The 20,498-nt window shown below is 46.8% G+C and overlaps 3 protein-coding genes across 3 annotated transcripts in view; 1 reads left to right on the top strand and 2 right to left on the bottom strand.

Annotated features, from left to right (window-relative positions):
• The window catches only part of LOC147246936 (calpain-1 catalytic subunit-like), a 62,753-nt gene that overhangs the window by 24,152 nt on the left and 18,103 nt on the right, over positions 1 to 20,498 (top strand). The window contains exon 2 of the mRNA XM_086181754.1: positions 11,333 to 11,419. The gene's annotated coding sequence lies outside the window, so the exon portion shown is untranslated. The remainder of the gene's footprint in view (positions 1 to 11,332; positions 11,420 to 20,498) is intronic.
• Positions 4,102 to 14,397, bottom strand: gnmt (glycine N-methyltransferase). Its single transcript, XM_086181746.1, has 6 exons — positions 14,045 to 14,397; positions 10,531 to 10,658; positions 10,332 to 10,445; positions 9,650 to 9,792; positions 7,371 to 7,492; positions 4,102 to 6,941 (listed from the first exon to the last, which is right to left on the bottom strand). The coding sequence occupies exons 1-6, from the start codon at positions 14,272 to 14,274 to the stop codon at positions 6,770 to 6,772; spliced, it is 909 nt and encodes a 302-aa protein (XP_086037872.1). The 5' UTR covers positions 14,275 to 14,397; the 3' UTR covers positions 4,102 to 6,769.
• Positions 17,311 to 20,434, bottom strand: LOC147246938 (endosialin-like). Its single transcript, XM_086181744.1, has one exon. The coding sequence runs from the start codon at positions 18,823 to 18,825 to the stop codon at positions 17,713 to 17,715; it is 1,113 nt and encodes a 370-aa protein (XP_086037870.1). The 5' UTR covers positions 18,826 to 20,434; the 3' UTR covers positions 17,311 to 17,712.

Below are 20,498 nucleotides of genomic sequence, written 5' to 3'. Positions count from 1 at the left end.
ACAAATGCAGCATTTTAAAAGCATATGGATCCGTGTGTGTGTGTGTGTGTGTGTGTGTGTGTGTGTGTGTGTGTGTGTGGACCCTAAACAAGCTGAGCGTTGTCCAGTGGTGGGCCTCCAGCCAGACAGCTTCCTTCTCTCGCCAGGCGTTATTGTTCTTCAGGTTCTCTCTTCACAGCAGGAGGATGTTGTCTGTTTCTGGATTCTTTTCCCGCTTGCCACTTCTCAACACACACACACACACACACACACACACACACACAGACCATTCATATGGGAAAGAATGGATTAGGCTGTGTTCTCGGGTGTAACCCTAGACTCGGCGTTCAGTATCTGCAGCTCCAAACAGCATCTTGGCACCAGTGGAGTTGAGGGATGGAAAGTCCCATCGCTGCCGTGGAGTTGCTGCTGTGACCCACTCTGGTAGTACGAGGCCCTCGCTTGGCCCCCCCTGGGGGGAGATTTCAAGAAAGCCCCCTCTTTACACAGACATGATGGAAGCACACACACCTAAAAAGTGAGATTAAAGAACTGAAGATGCAAATAAACAAACTCTTGACTGCTGTGTCCAGGGTGTGAGAAGCACCTCGGAAGAAGGAGTCACGTTACGCGTAAAAGCATCGAGCAGGAGAAGCAACTCATCAGGTAGGGAGGTAGAGGTGTGTGTGTGGGGGGGGGGGGGGGGACGACAGAGGCTGACTAATCGAGGACCAGCTTTGGAAACTCAGACACAAAGAAAGAAGAGTGGTCTGAAAACCTCTTTCCTTGTCCACCTCTCACATCTGGAGGACCCCCCCCCCCACACACACACACACACACACACACACACGCCTGGCTGATGTGGCTCAGACTCCGACTCAGACATGGGTCCTGGTGTGTTTTTTCTCTCTTAAATTGAGAGTGTTAGTTTTTGGCAGCATGAGAAGAAAAAAGAAACTCTGAGACTTAGGCTGCAAGTACTGCATTCACACTATCAGAGTACTTCTGTGTCACAGTACTGATACTGAGGGAATCGGATGAAAAGCTGTTCAGAACCTCTGGAGCCCTGAAGTGGCTGTGGAGGAAGAGAGGAGTGTACATGTGTGGACTGAGGCCACGATGTGCTGTCGTCAGGTACGTTGTTGTCACTGATCTTAGAATGGCACATCTGAAAGGCCGCAGCTCCCTCATTGAGGGTCATATTTGGTCAGTGGGCCCCACTTTGGGCAGCCTGGAGTAAAGTGGTCACTGATCAATAGGCTGATCCATTGGTTCTGTAGCTTGATGGACCCCTCGTGTCCGCTGGTCAGGGGAGAATCCGAGCGCTTTGTGTCAGGTATGTAATCTTCTCCTGGTCACTCGCCTCCGGACTTCTCCGCCACTCGCGTTTCTATTTCCAGACATCTTTACATGCTCCCCGCTCCTCTGACGTTTTTCTTGGCCAATGGTTTTGGCAAAGATGTGGAAGTTTTTGTTTCACACCCTTTATCCTTTTCTTGCAATAGTCCCGTCCCCCCCCCCCGTAGGAATTTCCCAGCATTCCTCCCATGTCTGCGCTCTTCAAACCAGACGAATGTTCTGATCTCAGTTGTCAGGTAGAACAGGAGATCAGCTTCCTGCTAGAAACGAGGCTGAGAGGGAAGGAAATACGAGTCGAGGAACAACGAGCCGGGAGACCCAGAGAGAGTCACCGTCAGCGTTCAGCCACGCCTGAGTCACCTCAGCTTCTCTCATTTGACATCATCATCACATTACTGGAGCCCTGTTAGAAACACCTGCTATTACTCTGTTGCTGCCCTAAAGTAATAGATTACTGTAGCCAGCGACCACCAGCACTTTTGGAAACCTCTCTGTGTGTCCATCTCTAATCATTGAGTTTGCGGTGACCTCTGGAAACGATCCTGCGTTCTTTGACTCGTCAACCGTGCAGGGGGTGAGAAGTGTGCGTGACATGGCTGCTGCTTCTTTGTGAGTTTGCGCGTACAGTTTGTCTCTTCTACGGTGTGATGTCATGGCGTTGATAATTACTAACAGCGTGCTGTTGTGTCCTTTTATGAGCTTGACTTGATTCTTTAGACCTCTGAGATTTACGACGTTACAGCAGATTAACTCAAAACAAATTGCTGAAATTTTCGGCAGAGGATTTTTCCCAGCAACTGAATTTAGAAAGACAAAATGACTAACAGCTGGAGCGAGAACATGTCAGGGAACCAGGAGGTTCCTGGAGGGACGTACGCAACATCAGAGCTTGTGACCTTTTTCATCAAACAGGCCAGAAATCCTCAATTGACTTGTAAATCCAACGGAGTCCCTCAAGATTCACTTCTGATGCTGCTCGATAGAAACTCACTCAGTGCTCTTTTTCCACAAGAACATATGGGATGGATAATTATTGCTCGCCGTCTTCTTTCCTTTGAAGGTTCTGCTGTATTAAAATTGTTCATCATAATTACTCATCTCCTCTCGATTGGATGCGTCTCCGCGCTCCCTCTGTTTTTGTTTGATTTGGCCAGCGATCTGCTGTGAAAGCAATCTTCCCCGCTGAAGCCAGTCATGGTTGACCACTTTAACTCTCTAGCAAAGCAAAGCAGAGCAGCCACATCTGGCAAACATTTCTCACATCTGGTTTGTGTATCAGCTCCTTGCACGGCTGTCTACCACAGAGTCTGACAGCATACCTCTGAGACATGAGATGAGATGAGCTGCAGACGCTCCCAGGGAAGTGATGGCGAGCGAGTTCCTGTTCACATACACGGAGCAGGAAACGTCGCTCAACCTCGGACCGGCGAGGAGATCCAGGTGTTTGCGAGGTTTGAGATGTGTAACTGCAAGATCTGAAAACATGTGATCACTCCAGGGGCCAACTGAACTGCATCTACATTCTACATCTTTGACACCTTACATTACAAACTAAAATGTGTGTGTGTGGGGGGGGGGCGACCTGTTTTTAAGTTGCAAAAATGTAACACAAAAATTCATGGTGATTTGGCTTGGTGTTATGAATAGATTTAAAATATAATAGCACCATCTAGTGGTACATCTGTATTCTACACATGGACTGGCTGTGTGTGCATTAGGTATTCAATCATGGCTGCAACCTTCAAAATATCCAGAATATTTATTATAATGTTCTCTAGTTTGGTTGAAGATCCCCTCTACATGGTTTAGAAATACTCCAGGTGATATATTTATGCATATCTGGCAGAAAAAATAATTTCCACATTTAAATGTTTCTCCTTCAGTCAATAATCAGAAAAGTTTTTACTTAAATGCCGTCAAAGGACTGAGCTCTGTTAGACAAGCAGCTAAAGTGAGCGCAGTAACATCTGTGCTCTCGTGTTCCCTCCTGTAGTCTGCAGTATTTAGCGTCGAACAAAACCAAACCGAGCTAAAAGCTAAAGCCTGAATGCTAGCAGTAAAATGAAGGTTAGATGACGGACAGGAGTTTTTAATGTTTACCGTACTCGTGTGGTGAAGACAGATTGATTTTGGACAGTCAGAACAGCCAAAGACCACATGAAATCAAATTTTGCTCCAAACCACATTTGGCGCTGGTTTGAAATCAGATTTTCTGAGATTCGTCTCGGTCTGGACGCTCAAATAAGATTCTAAAAGTATTTTTGCGTCACATGCAACCCATTTTTCCACGGATATCAGCAGCATCAAGACATCACAACACATCTGATCTCATCACTGCTAAATACAGAATACAGAAAAATATCAGATTCGAAACAGCAGATCAACAAGGGAGTTTGTAAAATGACGACCATTGTGGGACCGGATCATGACCCACTGTGAAAGTAATGTCTTCAAACAAACAGGCAGCTGATCTAGGCTCATTAAAGTTAAGCTAACATGTTTGCTCGATTGACCGCAGCCTAGTGATTTTGGGAGTGTTTTACTGGGAGATGCAGCGCTGAATCAGCAGCATAGCAATGACAAGTTCTATGTCCATTCATAAAGCGGCTAAGAGGGAGAAAACGGAACTAAAGTGTCCCCAGTATGGACCCCTGAGGGGCTCCACAGTTCATAGACACGGTTGCTAATCTGTCTGTCAAACAACCACATTGCTCGCATGACTGAAACAAACATGGCACGCAAAGTGAAAACATGACATCATGGCAACTTATTTAACTGTTTTAATTTCATGCAAAATACTTCCAGCAAATGCATTTGCAACAGTCACACTTTTTACACTTGTTGAACAACTGGAAACATGATAAGATTGTTCAGAAATTGTTTTAATTTCATATAAATTTGAAAACACACTCTTTGTTGCCACAACCTGGACCCACTGTTCTCTCAGTAATAACACTTGCACTGTAGCTTTGGTTCTACGAGAGGTTCTTGCACCATGTTTGAATGTCATGGGACCTTGTTACGTCTCTATGCTAGCACGCTCCCATTTCACAGGAAAACACATTTTTAACTTGGAATCAAAGCAAAATGACCTTCTTCAGGTAAACTAAATCATTTCTCCTGCACAGTGCGTCTGTGCTGTACAAGTGTAAAAGACAAAGATGAGAATGTTAAATTTACCTTTGAAATGTTTGGTTGATTGTGCATTTTAAAAAGGGCCGAGATTTCTACGTTGGTGGTGTCCTGTTTGCTATCTGTTAAAGTTGGCTGCTGGCCAGTTGGGAGGCTCAGGCCTGGTAGAGATCAGCACATGTGAACATTTTTGTTGGCTACAAGTAAACTTTATTGCACCACACAGAAATTGAGATCATTAAAGCAAATAATGAGCACATCGAGGGTGTCGCTCAGCCTCGGAGAGGTCAGAGGTTAGGGTTGGATGACCTGCAGCTGGTAGGTATTTTACCGAGGATGGAAGTCACAGTTTAAGCAGTTTGATGTTAGAAAATCATACAAAAAGGACCAGTAAAGCCCAGTTCACACAACACAACCTGCTCTTAAATCTTCTGGTGTTCTCACTACATGTCTGAGTGGTGGCAGGAAGTCACGTGTGGGATCTTTAACCATTCTAACTCAAAAGGTTTACCAATGCAGAACGCGGAAGAGGTTTACTGTGCCTCAGACTGAACTTTGTTCTTCTGCAAGTGTGTCGTCTATTTACTGCCGCTGTTTTCCTTGTGCGACAACCAGGGCCCCCTGCTGCTGCCCTTGAGCTGCCAGGGGCTCACATTGAAGCCCCTCAGCAACAATGAATATCGATTTGTCTTCCGCCAGGTTTTTGGGATGAGTCTTCAGTTCACGCAAAACATTCCAGCACAGATTTGCGAACAAGGCCGGCTCCTAAAGCAATCAATGTGGTGGAAGTCAGGAGATAGAGACTTCCTGTTAGACTGAATTAGAGCGAGTCTCTGGACTCGTCGAATGTAGCCAGTCCTCCTCCTGTAGAGACGTCCCCACATGTAGTTCTGCTATCGTGGGGACGACCCTCCAGCATATTTGTATTTCTCTAAGCCAATCATAATCACCGTGGGCGGTGCTAAGCACAGGAAGCAGTGATGAAGCCCTTGCAAAATAATGTCAGCGTTAACCAAGTTCTATTTGGGAATCTTGCTCATTATATTCACACCAAATTTCTCTCTGGGATCAATCAAGTTTGTTCTATTCTGTTGTTCTACATTCACAGGAAGAGCCCAACAGACCTCCTGTATTTTACAATCAGAGTCTTCATCAAAACTCGCTAGTTTCAGCTTGTAGGTCGCTACTAGCCAGCTCATTAGCTGATGTTGCTGCTAGCTAGCTAGCTGGCTCAGTGTGTTTGCTGTTACAAAGGAAAATGGCAGCACTCACAAAACCATAAAGGGCAGAGAATGATGACGGAAATAGTCGCCCCATGCAAACGTACAGTAAACCAGACTTAATTAACAATTTACAGTTGAATAAAAACCCTTAAGCTGTGTTTTGGTCTGATGATGTCAGCAACTGATTACGGCTGAACCAACATTTATTTAAGATGAGAAGAGTTCTTTTGCTTAGTTAAATGGTTCATGCTAAACCCTCAAGCAACTCATGGAAATTTGCCTTGCAGTTCTTGCTAAACCCTAGTGTCACGGAACTCAAGTTACTTCAGCGAAGGGAACATTGGAACACTGCTGCGTGTTCTGCCGGCCCAAGAGTTGCCTGAACATCAGCAGCAGAAATGAGACCACGTCCTTGTTCTTCTCCGCCTCAAAATGACTTGAAAACAAAATATCACGCAACACACTGATCCTCTTCTGTTTTTTTAAGACAACTGTGGTAAACATATAAAAGTGGATTGTCCATGAATACGAGCTGACACCTTTCTAGACAAGAACATCACCCAGAAAATGATCAAGTGGATTGCAAAGCTCAGGGAGGAAAGAAGCAACATTCTGACAAATAAAATACAAAAGCAGAATACGGTACATGGGGGGGGGGCAAAACAACAAAATCCTTCAGAAATGTTGTTTTTTCAAACGAGATTTTCTGATTCAGAGTTTAAAGTAAAAAAACAAAACCGTTTTCAAGTCAGCTTCTCCTTAGAGAAGAAGAAGAAGCTGGAGATTACAATCTCCCACTTTAAAGCCAAATCCCACCGCGATACACAGAGACGGCCGGTCGCCCGGTTTACAGCAGCCGTCAGACTCACTGAGGAATGCAGGTCACTGAGGGACACGTGCTCCGGTTCCATGAACCACAAACACTCCAAACTTTTGTCTATCCCTTCCAATTATTGATCAAAAAACTTTTTTCTGAAATTGAGATAAAATAGTTGTTAAGTGTTCAATTATAATTTTCTAAAATTTTGCTGGAGCACTATGTTCATGTGTGTGTTGGAGGGTGGCGGGCAGGACGTCTAAGCCGTCTTCTTGCAGACATGGATGAAGTAGCAGGGGGCTTGAGTTTGACCGGGGACGTACGTCTTGAAGTCTCCGTAGACGCTGTGTTCCAGTTTGCCGTTGAAGGCTTCATTCAGCAGAGCTTTGAAGCTCTCCAGACGGTGAGGGTAGTAGGACAGACGGAATTTACTGGGAACACAGACGGAGCACACGCGTTAACGTCCTCCTGCCTGCAGCGGCGAAGGTTGTTGTGTCCAATGTGAGAGAGTCAGTCGACCTTGACTGTCACTGACACAACAGGTTCAGGGAGAAGAAGGAACAGTAAAAGTGTTCCAAGACAAACACCTGTGAGGGAGAATATGGCTGTGGATACACCTCTATATCATGACCTTGACCTTGACCTTGACCCCAAACTGAACTCACCCCAAATGTGGGGTTTGCACCTGTTAGTGAACTTCTAACTGCAACAGGTTTCATAGAACATTTTGGAATTTAAGATGTAAAGACCTCATTTATGTAAAGAGGCAAAGAAAAAGAATGCATATGATACTTGTACTGCAGTACTGTACTGTATGTTGTACTTGAACAGCAGCCAGAGCCTTCATGCTCGACACCTACCTGACTTCAGGAAGGTTCTGGAGGGTTGCCTGGGGCACATGGATGGTGTAGTCCAGAGTGATCATGTGAGGCTTACTGTTGACCCAGAGCACTGAGGTAGAGATGTCCTGAGTGAGATCGCTCTGAAACACACACACACACACACACACACACACACACACACACACACACACACACACACACACACACACACACACACACACACACACACTTCTAAAGCATCTATTGGTGCACACTCTAAATGGAGCCTGATCATTCAGGAGTTTTAGGGCAGTTGCTGATGTTTGGGAGTAAAACGCTCCGCAAGCTGGCAGCGGTACTGGAGGACAAACAAACTACTTCCTGAGTTCCTTGATATTGGTGTCAGCTGATATCGGCCGCTTAATTGCTAATATACAGTATTCTGATGAGCAGCTAATGTGGACTACTGTCACCTGGGCAACTCCTAGCCACTATGATCTGTGAGTAGGAGCTCGAGGTTTCTCCTCTGGCATGCTGGAGCTGCAGGACCGGGAGAGCTGACTCAGGGATTACGGAGGTATCTGGGGTGGATTTTGCACAAGCATGCGATTGTTGATTTAGCATTTATATTTAGACCTTCCATCTGGATATTTCCTGCTTTGGCTGGATTAAAGAATATGGAACTTCTTCTAATGAAAACAAAGTACAGAGAAAATATGGCTGGTTGCTTACGGCACCTGCTGCTGTCTATTTCTTTAAGCTCTGAGTGTAAAGCTGCAGAGTAACTTCTCAAGTCTGAACCCCAAGTTGTGTTGCAACATGAGTCAGACAGGAAGGAATAATTAATAGATGGTAAACGCACACTGGACCTGTGGAGTTGATGCCAAACACAACTGTAGGATGCATTTCTCTCTCCTCCATCCCAGACTTCTGCTACAATCCTCAGACTCCTGACATGATCAGGTTTCTCACTTACACTGACGGCTTCATGCAGAGTTCCGTCTGCGGCGTTTCATTGAGGATCTCCTGATATCCTCCAGGCTCTGAGTGGAGATTTAGGTCTTACTCTGAGCTGCTGTTAGGGATGAGGAAGGAAAACCCTTCCCAAACAGCAACTCTCCACAGTGTAAGGAAGAGACAGGTACACCAGAGTGTCTAAGTTAAAATCAGATTTTTCTTGTGCCACCGGTGAGACTTCTTCAACTCATTCGCCCTCTAACAGATCTGAGGCTCCTCCTTCTACGAGGCAGTTCTACACCAAGCCTGAAGTTAAGAGGCCAGATTAGTTTTTGGGTCTTTGCCCTTCATCTTTAACTGTGAAGTCCCCTGAGAGATCACTTCTCCTGGATGGGGGAATGACTCATTTGTGGTGTTCTTGTGAGAGCATTTGCATCCCGGTGTGACACAGCAGCGCCTCCTGCTGTCCATTGCTGTTGATGTAGGAGAAGCTGAGGGTTTAAACCAAGCAGCCACTTTCTCTGATGTTGCTTCAAGAACCAACGCGGACATAATGTTCTCCCAAGCATCGAGATCCTTAATAACGTGACACCAGGCTCAACACTAGCTGGCGCTGTTACAAAGTTAGGAAAAAAGGAAAAGCACTTTTTCCATCTCCTCCAGGTGTGAGTGCAGGTGAAACCTCTGGACCCTCACTCACCCTCAGGAGCTATTACGGGACTTTGGATGTTCTTAGCTTGTATGTGCCCCTGAGGGCCTGCAGGTCTGACTCGTGATCCTGCAACTTCTGGGTCAGCGCCATCCTTCGGATATCTGACCCATGAAAGAGGTCAGCTTCTGCAGCTGATTCTGATATCCCAGCTCTACCTTTGAGTGCGCTGGAGCATTTTCCACTGTCAGGCGTGTTCGGTCACTGAGGGACGAGTCCCTTCAGTCAGTCTATTGTCAGACTTCTTGGCAGCTGCGAGTTTGATTTGCTCTTATTTCAGTGTTTGTTTTCTGGGTCGGCCAAGACGCCTCCCGCCCACACAAGCAGTTCCTGCTCTGTTCCAACATGCAACAGCCAGAGGCACAGGTGGTACAAGTACACACAATCATGTCTTTGGTGAAAGTATAGCTGCTTGTGTCCAAGAAGACTGGTGAGAGAGGAAGTGCTTGGTTCTGAGTACTAAATTTCTGGGTCTCTTCAGGTTCAGGCATGAATTCTTAGACCCTTGAAGACTTTGTGTGTGGTCTCCATGCACACGTGAAAATAAAACCATCTTTCATGAGAGTCAGGACTACATGATCGGTACCTGAGCCGTTATTCAAGCACTGAGGTTGGAGGGATCATTAAGTGTGTACACTGTTACATGTAGTACCTTGTAGTAAATGTTTTTGCCTTGAGGCGCCTTCCCGGTTTCCAGGATGTAGTCATAGTTGCGGTGGTCAATGATGAGGATCCCACCAGGTCTTACCATACTGGCGATGTTCTGAAGGGCCAACTTTTGGTCACTCTGGTCCCCTAAAATAATACGACCACACTGATGCAACCAGGTACCACCAAGTGACTGAATACAAACATGGACTGAAACACGAGATTCAAACATCTGAATTGGCAACCAAATTATGAAAGCATAGGTCTATAATCCCAAAAACCTTCCAGCCTCTACGATGATGTAAAAAGGTCTTTTCCATTTAAGTGACGCTTCACCCAAAAAGTGTCCTTCATGCGAATGAGCAGCAGTGTCCTTGTTTTTATCTCTTTCACATTCTAGAATATCTGTCTGGATCCAGGTCTCCTGGATCCAGACAGACCCCCTGGAGAGGTGGTGACCAGACGTTCCTGGACAGTTTAGCTGCTGTTAGCGCCAGTGTCTGTTAGCTTCAAGCTAAATATACGTGGCTGGTTCTTCCTGCATTCTGGAGTCACTAAGAAGTGATGGAGGAGGGAGAAACACCTCAGTGAGCTGAGTACTCCTGGTAGTGAGTACTTGGAGGGTGAAATACACTTTTTGGTTGAAGTATCACATTGACTGGGGGTTAAGGGGTTTACTGACATACCTTTAAAGTCTGGTAAGTGTGCGAATGAGTTGCCGAGGCAGATGACGGCATCGAAACCGTCTCCTGGTTTCTGAATGTCGTCTTGCAGCATCAACCAGTTTGCCTCTTCGATCACTGCAGACGAGGGTCAAACAACAAGGGTCACCTGACCAGTATCAGCTGATATTTCGGCTGTGTTTTGTGATTTTAGCTCTTATACCCCATTGGTCAAAGGCTGGTTCTTTTCTTCTCTCCCATCTTGACTTCAGTGCATACTTGAGCATTTTGTCGCTGGCGTCCACACTCACCACACTGAACCCCTCCTCAACCAGCATAATGGAGTCGACTCTGCAGAAATAAGAACCACATGCTCTGTGAGTACAATCAGCCAGGAATGCAGGACTCTGTGCTCCCAGCAAACCTGACTTCCTCAACCCTTGAGTTAAAAAGACAACTGGATCGATCCTGTTGTCTTTTGGAATGAAGGGCGAGTTCACGTGTTTGAGGCGCTCCAGTGTTTCACAGTAGATGGAGTGTGTGGATGTGGCGACATTCAGACTGCAAGAGGGATTCGTACTGAGCATGCTCTGTGGCGGAGCGCCAGAGACTTAGCTGGCTACTTCCTGTTCGCTCCCTGCCAACTTGAATCTGGAAACATAATTTAATCGAGCGGCTCTTACAGACTTTCCTTGTTACTCCACCATATCCATCTGAGAAGGAAGGAGTCGCTGGAGGCTGAATCCAAGAGCTGGAGATGAGGTGCTGCTCTGGGATTGAAGTTGGTGGTTTGGCTTACAGAAGTCACTCTTGGTTAAAAACACAAACCATCGATTAAACTTTTGATTCAGGACCCGACAGCTAAAACCTTTGACAGTAGGATACCACGTGAAACCTGCAGCCATATGTGACATCACCAGACTGCTGCTGGAGTGCAGCTTCAGTTTTAGCAGGTGGACCGTTGGCCAGACTGACTCGTACCAGCGGATCCGGATCAGAACTGAAGCCGTGTTCTCTCTCTGCAGGTGTGTCCCTGCTCAAGACAGGTGGTTGATGATGAAGATGATGAAGAGGACGACGCTCCCTTCAGTATTAGAACGTCCTGGCAGACGGTAAGAAGACCCTCTCACGTTCCACAAACACACTCAGTGACCTTCCTCGACACACGTGTGGTTGAATTGAGAATACTCGAGTGTCTTACTACTTCTACTCGGTATTCTAATACACTATAATACGATACAGATCACAGTACTATTCATGATTTTACTTCAGACGGAGCAGAACTGGGTCGTCTAACGATACCTCCCATCATCATGACTCAGTGGACAAATGGAGTCAAAACTGTGATTCAAAACTACAGCAACAGTTTATCAGAATGATTTTGATGCACAGCTGAGACACATGAGAATCAGCTGGAGGCGCCGCCGACGCCACCACGTGTGTCCACCTTCACCAGGGCCAGGTATTCAGTTCAGATCTGACACCCGTCACTGGACACGCCTCCAACAGCTCTCGCGGGACATAGAAGTGCTTCCTCTTAATACTTCACTGCTGTCAGGGTTGGTTGATGTTTGACAGGCAGTCCCTCCTCGGGCCCAGAGAGTCCGACAGATGAAGCCTGGTCAACCTCCGTCTGCGGGAGCTTTGCTCTCCGGCGTCTCCTAAGAGTGAGCGGATCTGTGACGGATACAGGCTCGTGACGATTGATGCCCGAACCAGGCAGGAAGGCAGCGAGCAGACAATGACGCCACAATCATCGATGGCAACGACTCAGTTACCATGACAACAAACAACAAAACTATCTTCAGCAGCAAATATGTTGAAGAAACTCACAGACCAACAGTTTGTGAGCTGGAGGACCAAACAAGTGTAGTGGAAGCTCATGTTCAGGGTACCACCATGTACTGCAGTACTACATAGTTTAAACAGAGCTGAAAATACCATTTGTTGTGTCGCACCTGGGTAGATTAATACTGTGACTGAGCAGTAACACACTGAAGTACAGCTGTGGGGTGGGGGGGGTTCTATGGCTGATTCCACGCTGTCACACCTGTTTGTAACGATCTGTACCACACAAGCAGGTTTTCTAATCTAGAGTACCGCTAGCATGCTGAGATACTTCAGTACTTCATGTGCAGTGGTACTTTAACACGTTTGGCCTTCAGAGTATACGGTACTCCTGAGATTAGGGTGTATTAAACCCTGCTGTGTTTGTTTCTTTTGAACTGGAACTCTCCTGATGAGTAGAACGCTGCATCGCTTCATCTCTGTGGGTTCCTCGCTTATTGCACAAGTTTACGCTCAACCTGACGGCGGAATACTTGGAAAGGTCGGCATCACTGACATATTTAGAGAACTGAAAATAGTGAGGCCACTTGTAACCTCATTCCACTCGCACCATGTGGACATTACCCAGGATGGCCGGGCCGCTGACACCCCAACTACTATGGAATGGGGTCAAAGTCAGAGGATGGCAGCAACACATCTGAGCAACAACTGCTGCGATACGAGGCTTCACCACACGTCCTCCTGGCAGGCAGAACATGGCTGAGGGGATCAATACACAGTAATAATACACAGTATTATTGCGTATTAATACAAATAGATCTCATGCTGTGAATAAGTATTTGCAGTATCAAGAATCAGGATTGATAATGTTGCCGTCCACATCAGCGCTAAAAATCAAGTCTTAGGTCTCAGAGAAGACCTGAGGAATCGCGTGCGTCCTGCTTCAATGAACGTCTCTGGATCTCCTGCCACGTGACACTCGCTGACATAGCAAATACCTTGATTGGGAAAGAAAAAAGGCAGCCTTAGAATACTGGATGTTCCGTTTCCCTGCACAGCACAGCACTGCGCTGCAGACCTGCTCCAGCATACGCAGGCCGAGCGAGGGGAGCGTCGGTCTGCGGGGTCAGTGGCCTTGCAGCTGTCCTGGAGCTCAGATAAACTATCAGTGCAGGCAAACAGACAGCAGAGAACCAGTCACAACTCCCCGCAGTTCACACAACTTCCAGGTTGATCACAACAGGAAAAATCCCAGCAAAGTAGCGCAATGTGACATCACTTTCCTTTCATGAACTCAACGTGACGCTGGAGGCAGGCAGACCAGACTGTCAGGAAGTGGCTGGTGCAAGTCGGCATTTTCTTTCATGATTTGAATTCATTATTCTCTGGACTAATCCGGATTTAGTCCACAGTTAGAGGGTTCAGTGAGTTGAAATTCCAGGGAAGTCAAACTAAAAAGATTAGCTATTAAGATATCAAACGTATCCCGCACAGCAAAACAGGCCTTTTATTAAGAAAAACAAGAGACTGTCTACTGCTCTGACCCACACATTAGCACAGTCCACGGTGGAGGTGTGGGAACAGCAAACCCACGGAGCTGGAGAACAGCTTTGGTCACCACACCTGCCAGAAGAACTCTTGCCATCTGAATCAGTCGTGTGACTCAGTTTCTGGCTTCCTATTCTTGTTCATTCAGCTTATTCATTGCAGCACATTTGCATAAACTGCAGCAGGAGACGACATTTTATCTAAATCTGTATACTGTGGATGAGTGTGGCACTGAGGCCGAATGAGATGCTAGGTTATATACACACAGTTCATTTATTCCAGTTTTCACTACCTGTGTTACTTTTGCTGTTACACAAGGGTTTACTTTGAATTGACGTAAATTTCAAAGGAGTTTGGCAGGATGTTCACGTGTAGAAACGGAACCAATGTGCTGACGTTACCCAGTTCCGCAGGCTACGTCCAGGACCCTCCGCGCCCCCTGCCCCCTCAGCAGCGACACCACCCAGCTCTTGTACTCTTGCGTCCGGCTCTGCGTGTCCCCGATGTATAGCTGCCACACTTTGGCAGCTTTTCCGTCGGCGTATTGATCAGGCAGCCCCTCGGCGGCCACACCGAGGGAGCGGGTCCGGAAGACGCTGTCGACCGACATGCTGCTGCTGCTCTCCGCCATTAAAACGCTCCGCGAACGCGCTGCTGGGAGAATGCGAGGGACCGTCGAGCGTAAACCGCAGGTTCTGTCCACATGCTCCACATATGAGTTGTTATTATTTATATGAGCAACGTCATGGGGACAAACTTTAACCCAATGACACGCTGCCATAGACTGACGCCTACTTTCTGATTGGCTGAAAAAAGAGACGGCTCCTGCTTCCGTATTTACGTCGTGACGTCACGCCTCACTCGGTTCCCCCCTTGATTCAGCAAACACCGCAGTTCTGCTCTAATATGCCGACAGTACACGCTTCGGGTGATAAATATTTTTGGATATACTTAGAAAAGTGTTTGACGTCATACATTACACTTGAACTACCGCTGCTTTAGGGGAAAGTTATTCCTGTCAGTCATCGTTTGGGGAATAAACTTGTAAATGTGGCCACGCCCCTCTAATGTTTCATCATGCTTTATTTCATCATGCAACGTGGACAGACATGTACTTGTACCTGATCCTCAGCCTGCCACCTACAGGGGAGGGTGTTGGAGGTTTTAACGGCAGAAATGCGAGAAGACATGAGCGCACAGTGGAGGAGGTGGGCGCACGCCGACTAAAGACATGTTTGTGTGGTTAAATGTGTAACAGAAGAGAGTAGAAGAAAATGATAAATCCAGAGAGGAACCTCATTCGTCTCTTCTGCTGTCTAATACGGTTTGTCCTGCCTGTTTTTGCGTCTCCCTTCCAAAAAGTGAACTCCTCCTGTTGCGATTGGCTGATTCAGTCCAAAAACAATCACATAACCGTGCCGGTTGAGGCAAGTCAGCCGTAACTGGTGTAGTCCAGGTTAGAGCTGCACCACCCAGTTTATCAACACTGCTACGTTCTAGACAGGGACGGGTGGAGGTCACAGATGTCCACACGGAGTCACACGGGAGGCTCCATCTTCCCTCGCCTTTCAAGGTCTCGTCCACATTGGACTGCGACATCACTACCTCCCTAAAGTCTGGGCGGTTACATGTTCTGTCCGTCTCTCAAAGAAAAACTAACAGTTTAGGAGTGTGACATAAATATATCTCCCGCGTTATAAGTTCTTTACTTAAATTGTCTCCAAGTCAGTTGTCAGGAATCCTGTTTGTCTGAACGCACCCTGAACTCTTGTTGTTTCATGTCGGATTACCTGATTGAACTGGAAACCCAGGATGTAACCCGGCCGTCTGAAACAACCACGCCGCACGTTTACGTCCATAAAATTCATTCACATTCTGAGTTTTGCTGTTGGGCTTTGATATCAGGTGTCGCGAGGCGTTTGCCATGCAGGCCTGTTTAGATGCCGGATCCTGAAGGGTAATCAGAGCTCATGTTGTCTCGGGTTCATGACCCTGCACACCTGTGTTGGGTGTTCATTCACAGGATCCATGTTCTCTCCCTGATAACTGCCCTGTTTAGCAGGGTTCTTATCTGGCGTGCTGCTTCTCTGAGAGGGGAACCGTCGCAGAGGTTGGCCGTATCGCTGGGGTCATCTCAGGGTTGGGCTCGCTGGCCTGTAAACCCCTGTAACCTCCATGCTGAGACGTTCACACTCACATCTGAGAGACACGATCGCTGGATCATTAACGTTCTGGTTAGTTTTTTTAAACAGTATTTAATTGGGTTTTTACATACAGGACACTTGCAAATACCAATGACCGAAGCAGTAGAAATACTGCATCAGTGGCCTACACAACAAAGCAAACAAGGAAAAATGAAACAAATAACACAAATAATGCAGTGGTAACAGAAGTGAATAAAAACAAACAAATAACAGAAAAAGCAGCAGAAGACGTTCAAGTTACTGGAACTTTCTCATCTTCCAAATATTCCAAAAAGCTTTCCATACTTAAAGAAATTGTTTTCTTTTCCTTTCCTGTCTTCAAAGTCCCACCCACCCATCAACCGTCCATCCCTATATCTTCTCCCTCCTCTCCTGTTGAGGGTGGTGGGGGTGGAGCCTATCCCAGCAGCCTTCCCCCTGGACAGGTCACCAGTCCATGGCAGGGCCAACACATAGAGACAGACAACCATTGGCTCTCCCAGCCACGCCTACGGTCAATTTAGAGTCTGGATTAACCTGGTCCCTCTTGATGTCTTTGGACTGTGGAGGAAGCTGGAGTACCAGAGAGAACCCAGCAGGAACAGGGAGAACATGGAGACTCACCCAGAAAGACCCCGTGCTGCAGCCGGGGCTCCACCCACAACCTTCTTGCTGGGGGGCCACAGTGAGGACCACTGCTCCACCCACAACCTTCTTGCTGGGGGCCACAGGGAGGACCACTGCTCCACCGGGCCGCCTCATCAAAGTCCTCTAAAATGCAAATACTCAAATAATGAACAGATACCTTGTACTTATACCCGTATACCTTCACAGCTGAGTACAGTATTTGAGTAGAAATACTTTCTACCACTGCGTCCTGAGCTTGATAATATTATGAAATATAAGTATACATGTAGGTTTCACTAAGCTAAGTGATTTGCAGTATTCTTGGAATAACTCTGGTAGTTTTTGTGAGACCTGTTATTGTAATGTCTACTGTGTTATGTTGGGCAGTCCTGGCCTCAGGGAAGGCCCCCTGTCTGCCAGTAGATGGCACTCTTAGAGCAAGAATAATGACAGCATGGACTGAAGTTATGAAATCATACTTGTCTCACACACACACACACACACACACACACACACACTGTTGTATGTTTAATTCAACATTTTCAAGACCGTTTCCTTCCTGGTGATGGTTTAACCCGGGACAATATCAGCTGCTGGTGCTTGCAACTCAAACAGTGCATTGATGTCACGTCCCAAAACAAATGGTCAGACTGCTCTGTATTGGAAATGCTTTTACCTGTCACTAATATGTCCGTCTTTTTCAGGATTGTATTAGTCCAACAAAATATATGCTAAGCTATGCTAACCGTCAAGCATTTTTGAATATACTGCGTAGTACTTTTACTCAGTGAAATGTCATTGGGTGTGTTCCACATGGAACCTGTTGAATAAAAACAACCCAGGGGCGGAGGAATGTTCTGAAAAATGCAAGCTTTTATTGTCAGACTACAATGCTGGTATGAAGGTTACAGCAGTAGAAGCGGCTCAGTTCATCCTCCCTCATTCAAAGGTGAGGTCGCCTGTTCTACTTCATCAGAAGTGACTGAGCTGCCTGTTTTACTCTGTTCATATTTGGGAAAACTCTGAAAATGCAGTTAAAAACAAGAAATAACGGAACTGGCTGCTTTGACTGAAGGATTTTAGTAGTTTCAGAGCGTCTCGCCAAGAGGACACGAGATGCACAGAAATGTCGAGTGATTTGTATTGTCCTTCAAAATAAATCAAATTTAAAACAAAATGGCAGTTACATTCACAACCCTGTCACGTCTCCACCGTCTCCCTGAAGTCGGGTGGATTCACTATGAATGAATGGGTCAGGTTTAATACCCGGTATCGTCTGCTGGAGCAGTCGACCATCGGCTGCCGTTCTGCTCTCTGTGCTTCCGACGGCTCGCTACGTAGAAGCGGAGCGTACATATGAACACCACCACCACCACCACGAGGAAAATCCAGATCCAGAGGAAACTGCCAGAGGACACACCCGACAAATCGGTGTGGGTGATGTTGGGGGTCGGCTTGGCCGCCGGGGGGGTGATGTTGAAGCCCTCTACGCATTTGAACTGGTCTTTCAGCACGAAGCCCTCCTTGCAGGAGCAGATGAATCCACCAAAGGTGTTTTGACAGAATTGGGCGCAAAAGTTCGACAAACATTCATTGATGTCCTCGCAGATTTGCCCGTTGAGGATGAAGCCTTCAGGACATCTGCAGGAGTTCCCCCTACACGACGCCGGACACTTCTCCTCCCCACAGTGGAGCCTGCATTGTGTCAGGTCCTTGCTGTCAGGCGCGTATCCTTCGAAGCAGGAGCATTTAAAGCCTCCTGTGACAGTAGTGCACATGTGCTCACACGGGGCATCTGAGCAGCCTTTAGCACTCAGCACCACGTGTGGATCTGCTACTCGCTGTGCTTGGTATGCGCTCCTGTGCTTTGTTTTGCACAGAAACCCGTCAGCTTTGTCCGAGCATGGCAGCTCCTTCCATCTGTGGTGCTTTGAGAGTGACACACAGTGCGGAGAGCAGACGATAACATCGCCCCTCCAGCCGATGACGGATGGACTCAAGTTCCTGAGCCCTCCGCCAGAGGTCCACTCGTAGCCTCTCATTGGAGCTGAAAGGTTGCTGCAGGCATTGGCTGGCAAACGCAGCCCAACCCAGAAGTTTCCCTCCAGTTGTGGAATCACAGTGTCGAGGAAGCTCACATCTGTGCCAGACTGAAATGTCATTATTTCTCCATTCCCAGCACGACATCTCTGCCCCGCTGTTGCGAAATCAACTCGGTCCTTGATAGTGTTCACACAGGTGCTCCCCGAACATACAAGCCTGTCGGTGCCAGTCAGGCAAAACCCTCTGCTGACACACGAACATGACATCAACATAAGCAATGTCGCCACCTTCCAAGTAACAAACCCACTCTGGTGAATCATGCAGGCCATGTTGTTGCTGTAGATTATCCCTGACTGCTGCCTGGCTCCAGTGTGGAGCCCCAGGCTACCTACTGCGGAAGGGAACTTAAAGGCAGGAAGGAAACGCGATAAAAGACCAAACTACCATGTTTATTCAGCGAAGCCAGAAAAATCTAAACACTGCCACAAATACATTTTTCGGAACAATGATGTGGTTTTATTTTTATCTTTGAGCATCTCCACAAAGACAGATTGACTCTCTTCTGTACACAAAGTTTCATCCAAAGATTTTCAGCAGCCAGTGTTTGCCGACTGTCTGTCAGGGAGGAGTGGAAACCAGGAATTAAGTCAAGTTTTTCCATTTCACACTGCATTGTACTTCCGTTTCCCTTCATTTCAAAAGCAAATATTGCATTTTTCCTCCACTACTGCCTTTATTTAACAGCTGAGAGTTCCCGTACACCACATGATGAGCATATAATGGGATGTACTGTTTGAACCACCAAGCTGCAAATAAAGCACCTTTTACATGTTGCGTTTTACTTCTGATTTACAGCGACAATTCACTAAAAAGGTGTATTTTTTTGTTCAGTGACTCACTAATAGGGATCTTGAACCCACGAAGACCATTAAACCGACTCACTTGTGTTAACTGCAAAAGTGTTGATGAAGTTTTAATCTCCAGTCAAAGTATTTGTTTATTACTGATCTGGATCAAGGAGACCTGGATCACACCAGACCACCTGGAGAGTTGGCGACCAGACAGTTTAGCTGCTGTTAGCATCAGCCTCCGTTAGCTTCAAGCTAAATATACGTGGCTGGTTCTTCCTGCATCCTGGAGTCACTAAGAAGTGATGGAGGAGGGAGAAACATCTTAGTGAGCTGAGTACTCCTGGTAGTGAGTAAAGTATTACTTTAAGTAACGTGAGTCCATACGTGAGCTGAACACAGGCGACGGTCCTGACAACAGTGAAATTCAACCACGAGAGTCAGAATATTCACGTTCAGTGTTACAGCAACGTAGACGCCACCACTGAGATCGTCACACAAACTACACCAAGCCCCTCGAAGCAAATTCTGATTGAGAGTTCTGGTTTTTGACCTACATGTGTCTGAGGAGTCTTTTTTTATTGATTGAATACAATCATATTTATCTTGTGTTAGGTTTACATAAAGCCTGATTTATGCTTCTGCGTCGTGGCGACGCCGTACCTACGCCTTAGCCCCTACGTCGTCATTGTGCATTTATAGTTCTGCGTCGAGGGAACGCGTTGCTCTGTAATTCACCGCCAAGCCACTAGAGGGGTGTGGCTTTATCTTTGTATGGTTTTGGGGGACTCTTGTCGAATTCCTTAGTTTTCTTCCGGTCATAGCACATGGGTCAGAGACACAGACAACAATGGAAGTTGTAAAGGTGGTCATACCTGCGAACCTCCTCGATAACTCTTTCTTCGGCTTGGTCCATTTTTATTTTTGCGTGTTGCTCTCACCACAGAAACTTAAAAAATAGCGGTGTTGTTGTGCTGAACTGGAAACGTCGTGTGAGCGGACCAATCACAGTCCGTTGACGTTCACATCACTACGCGTCGACGTGACGGGTTTCAGGATTTTTTGGAGGTGCACGTCGGGCTACGGCGTAGGGGTCTGCGTTGACGGCGTAGGTACGGCGTCGCCACGACGCAGAAGCATAAATCAGGCTTAAG

Source organism: Aulostomus chinensis, chromosome 17, assembly GCF_037954235.1.
Source record: "Aulostomus chinensis isolate RoL2024-O1b breed Wild chromosome 17, RoL_Achi_v1.0, whole genome shotgun sequence".
NCBI classification, from domain to species: Eukaryota; Metazoa; Chordata; class Actinopteri; order Syngnathiformes; family Aulostomidae; genus Aulostomus; species Aulostomus chinensis.
This window is presented reverse-complemented; position numbering and strand designations above follow the sequence as displayed.